Below are 4,355 nucleotides of genomic sequence, written 5' to 3' on the forward strand. Positions count from 1 at the left end.
GCAGGCTCCGGCTCTGATTTTTGACTTGCATTAAAGATACTGCACAGCTCACGTATTCCCAGCTGGTTTGTTTTTCTAAATATCGACAAATAAATCAGGCTTGTACTGTATCGTCTTTGCGTACAGGAGACACAATAATAGATATACCATGTATTAGGAAGACACTTTAGGCGGGGAAGACACGATACCAAAGTTTGGGGTTGGGGGTATGGACCGGCTCTAGTACAGACACGTTAAAATATATATGGAGTATAATATGGGTGCCCATCTTGCGGATAAACCTTAACGTGTGTAGGTATGTGTGAGATGGTGAGCACCAAATGGCCTCGGGCTTGGGGGGATTAATATTTTTTGCAGTGTAAAACTACTGTATTTCTATATTTGATGTTAAAACTGTCGATGCGAGGAGCAATCCGTATTTTATTATCGTAGCCTTACAACCTCGTTCATGTACGTGGATATAGCCGCCTCATCTAACTGGACCTGTTTACTGAAAAGGTATGCTGCTATACCTGATAGTGGAGTCATACAGTACTAGGTAGGAAAAAGTTCTACTGTAGAATTGCTTAAACCAAAAAATGAAAATTCAGTATTTACAGATTTGCTGGTTGCAGGCTCAGATATAGTAATACCTACCCCGCTAGAAGCGAGTTATTTTTTTTACTGAAATGGAGTACATGTAGCGGTTTTAACATTCATGCTGATCGTACACTATACAGCATGCGGACATTTTTTAAAGGAGTACCATGGGTGAAGCTGAAAATGGTGTTTTGGAAATTGTATTGTTTCTCGATTAATTCTCCATGGCCCCTCGTTTTTTTTCTGATAGACCGAAGAAACTCAAGGCCCAGGTTCGCTCGCTATCTCGACGTATCAAATTCTGCACCGGCACAATTTCGTCAGCATTGTGGCAATTTCGTGGCGTCGAACCAAACATTACAATAATCAGGGCTTTTTTTAGGGCATCACGGATCGGAATGGCTCGTCAGTTCGTGTCGTATTCAGATCCCAACTTACCCACAAGTCCGCAAGCCGTTCCACTCGCCAAACCCAAGACAGAGAATGCGTTTCACTCTCTTACTGTTGTTTACTGCGTCGTCTGCCCTCCTTGCATGGGGCAGTACGCTGTCCATCGAGAACGACGGTGAAACGAGGTCGCTGCGACAAACCAAGCTGGTAGTCAGCGACGACGCGCAAGATAAGGAACGTGGACTCATCTTCGACGCAAGCGATCTAACGGCTTTGAAGAGCTTTAAAACGGTCAATATCACAGGATGGCAACTGACCCGGAACATTCGAGAACAATTTTCACTTCCTGGAAACAGGCGATAAAGCCGTTAAACGACGCAGCGGGCTACATGGGAGGCCAAGGTGTTAGTGAGTCGGCAATCCAGCACTTTATCGCTGCGTACCGCATGCATAAGCTTTAAGTTGCCCCTGGGTGTCATGATGATGCTCCTCCTGACTCCAGCATCTACTTACACAACCTTTTCCAAGCCTTCACTCCCCGTTTCGCTCTACTATTCAACCAGACGTAGATCGTGTTCATGATGTGTTTGAAGCTGCATTCATAGCTGAGGCTTAGCTACAGAGCAGATGCTTTCCTTCTCTTTGCTTAAACACTCAATTCATTCTCATTTTTCCTGCTACAACTTAAGTCAAGCTCCTACGACTACAACTCAAGCGGAAACAAGTGCGTCTCCACAACTTCGTGACAGTTTTAAAACTATTGAAGCGATTCTTGGCGACTTCGAAAGCATGGTTACGCGCAATCGGAGCCCCAACCCAAGACCCCGGCAACAACGTCGTCGGATGCGAGATGAGGACGCAACGGCCGCCGTAAGTGCACCGACCGAATCGGCTCCATCTCAAGATGCCAACTCAGCTGAGACGCAACGGCACCAGCTACTCAACAAGCTACCGGTTCGCCGGATGGCGTTGTCATGCTGTAGCAAATGTTCTAGGCCTTCTTGACGAGCACTCAACAGCAACAGCAGTTTCTGAGCCAAGTCATCGCGCAGCAAACGCAGACGCAGCAGCAAAAGCTACAGCAGCAAGTGCTAATGCAGCGTTCACAGAAGAAGAAGGGCAATCCTCCATCATTCAATGGGCAGACAACTGATGACCTAGAATTCTGGATCTTCAGTACTGAACAGTACTATGCCGATTTCCAATCGGACATGGACGGCAACACGCCCGTGTTCGTGGACATGATATTTGCCAACCTTGGCCCCACGGCCAAAACCTGGTTTCGCGACTTTAAGATGTCACTCGGAAACCAGCCAGCAACATGGACCATTTTTAAGGCCAACATTCGTGAGAGGTTTCGCGACAGCGACTTCGAGCACAAGGTGCTGTCAAAGTTGCACCAGCTTCGACGCACAGGGTTCCAGCAAGAATACACGACGCGATTCCTACACTTACTCTCGCAGTTAGACAAAGACGTTCCTGAATTCGTCAAACGTTCGTACTACCAACAGCACTTACCAGAAGACGTCAGCAGCTTCATCTCTCAACATGTGCCGAAGACGCTGCAGGACGTTATCGAACTCGCTTACCGCTACGCTGACTCCCGGGCTTCAACAACCGAAAGAACGAGGCCAAAACAGCAAGTGCCACTGGTGGCCAAGAAATCAACACGAAGCCACCTGCTACTGCAAGCTCCTCTGGAGAAACAAAGCAGACGTCCACAAACGCCTCCGGCCGAGTGTGTGATTATTGCGCCAAGCCTGGTCACACACACGTCGTCTGCCGCAAGCTCAAGGCGGACGAGCGGGCCAATCAACAAAACATCTAGACGGCTCGGTGGGGTGGCAACCCACTGAGCCTACAACGGTAGTTAAAGATGACAGTACTTTGGCTACGGTGGCTCCGTCGAATCGACTTTGTTATCACTCAGATGATGGCAAGTCGCGTTCGACAAATCTATACTGCTATTTGACTCAATTAAGCCCCATTCTAACCGTTTCGGTTGAGATGTTCATCGACAACGGTGCGTCTTTCAATGCGATAGCACCGCAAGTGGCACATCGCTTGGGTCTTAAGGGGACTTCACACAAAAAGCCTCGCCGTATAACTATCGGCAACAACCAGCGGATCGCAATTCCTCGGACAACTGTAAATTTTACGTTGGAAATGGATGGATTTGCTCCGTACACAACGGACGCTTTCGTGATGGAGATTCCGGAAGGTAAACACGTCCCACTAGGTATACCATGGCTTGTAGAAGCTAATCCCGACATTGATTGGAAGTCGCGGGCGGTCAGTTGTCGTGGAACTACAGCGTCGCTCTCGCTCACGCAGTGCGTGCGAGCCACCCCAGCTTGCCATATTGGTGGCAGGCGACGTGGAATGGACGTTCTAATCACAAGGACACGCTACGTTACTACGCAGCCCACGCTTATGAGGCAAAGCATGGCGAGACAAAGGTGATCAGTGCTAAGCAATTCCGGAAGATGAAGAGCGCTGAGGGTGATTTCTGCTTTATGGGTCAGCTGGAGCAGCCGTCCGATAAAGCTTAACGACAGGCTTCTAGTGACTGGGACAATCTTAAAGGGCACGTCGCGGAGTCTGTACTACTCAAGTATAAGGATAAAGTGTTTCGCTCTCAGCTTCCAAGTGTCAGTCGCATTTCCGTAAAAAAATATTCCAGCATCAGCCATGATATTAAGGATCCTTATAGTACCCTAAGCAGCCGCTTATCGGCGATTTTTTTATCCAGTTAAATTGTACATTGCACTTGCAGTTTCATGATTTGTTAGGCATTACGGCTCGGGTTTTGTATGAACAGTGCAACAGATTTTAAAACTTATCATTAAAAACTCCCCCGCTTGCTAGTCTACCATAGAAATGACAAACAGCAAATTAGCTCGTAAGAGTTATTTTCCGTAAGCGTATCGTTCTGGGCATCGAGGTCCTCCATTTTGTCACTAATTGAAACCCAGTGTCACGAAGTTGTGGAGACACACTTGTTTCCGCTTGAGTTGTAGTCGTAGGAGCTTGACTTGAGTTGTAGCAGGAAAATAAGAATGAATTGAGTTAAGCAAAGAAAAGGAAAGCATCTGCCCTGTAGCTAAACCTCAACTATGAATGCAACTTCAAGCACATCATGAACACGATCTACGTCTGGTTGAATAGTAGAGCGAAACAGGGAATGAAGGCTTGGAAAAGGTTGTGTAAGTAGATGCTGGAGTCAGGAGGGGGCATCATCATGACAGTCTCTCCTCCGAAACAAGTCAGGGGTCACCGGAGCGCAATCTACGCGAAGTTGACTTTTGATCTTGTAGAAAACTGGCGATAAGCCCGCTTGCTTGTGTCAACTCGGACTCCGGCTCCCAGCTATCCTTGTTGTCACG

The 4,355-nt window shown here is 47.6% G+C and overlaps 1 protein-coding gene across 1 annotated transcript; it reads left to right on the forward strand.

The window, feature by feature from the left end:
• Positions 1 to 1,062: 1,062 nt before the first annotated feature.
• PITG_04178 (secreted RxLR effector peptide protein, putative) lies at positions 1,063 to 1,332 on the forward strand (the record flags this gene model as incomplete). Its single annotated transcript, XM_002905821.1, has 1 exon — positions 1,063 to 1,332. The coding sequence occupies one exon, from the start codon at positions 1,063 to 1,065 to the stop codon at positions 1,330 to 1,332; it is 270 nt and encodes an 89-aa protein (XP_002905867.1).
• Positions 1,333 to 4,355: the final 3,023 nt, after the last annotated feature.

Source organism: Phytophthora infestans, genomic scaffold (genome assembly GCF_000142945.1).
Source record: "Phytophthora infestans T30-4 supercont1.5 genomic scaffold, whole genome shotgun sequence".
Classification (NCBI taxonomy): domain Eukaryota; phylum Oomycota; class Peronosporomycetes; order Peronosporales; family Peronosporaceae; genus Phytophthora; species Phytophthora infestans.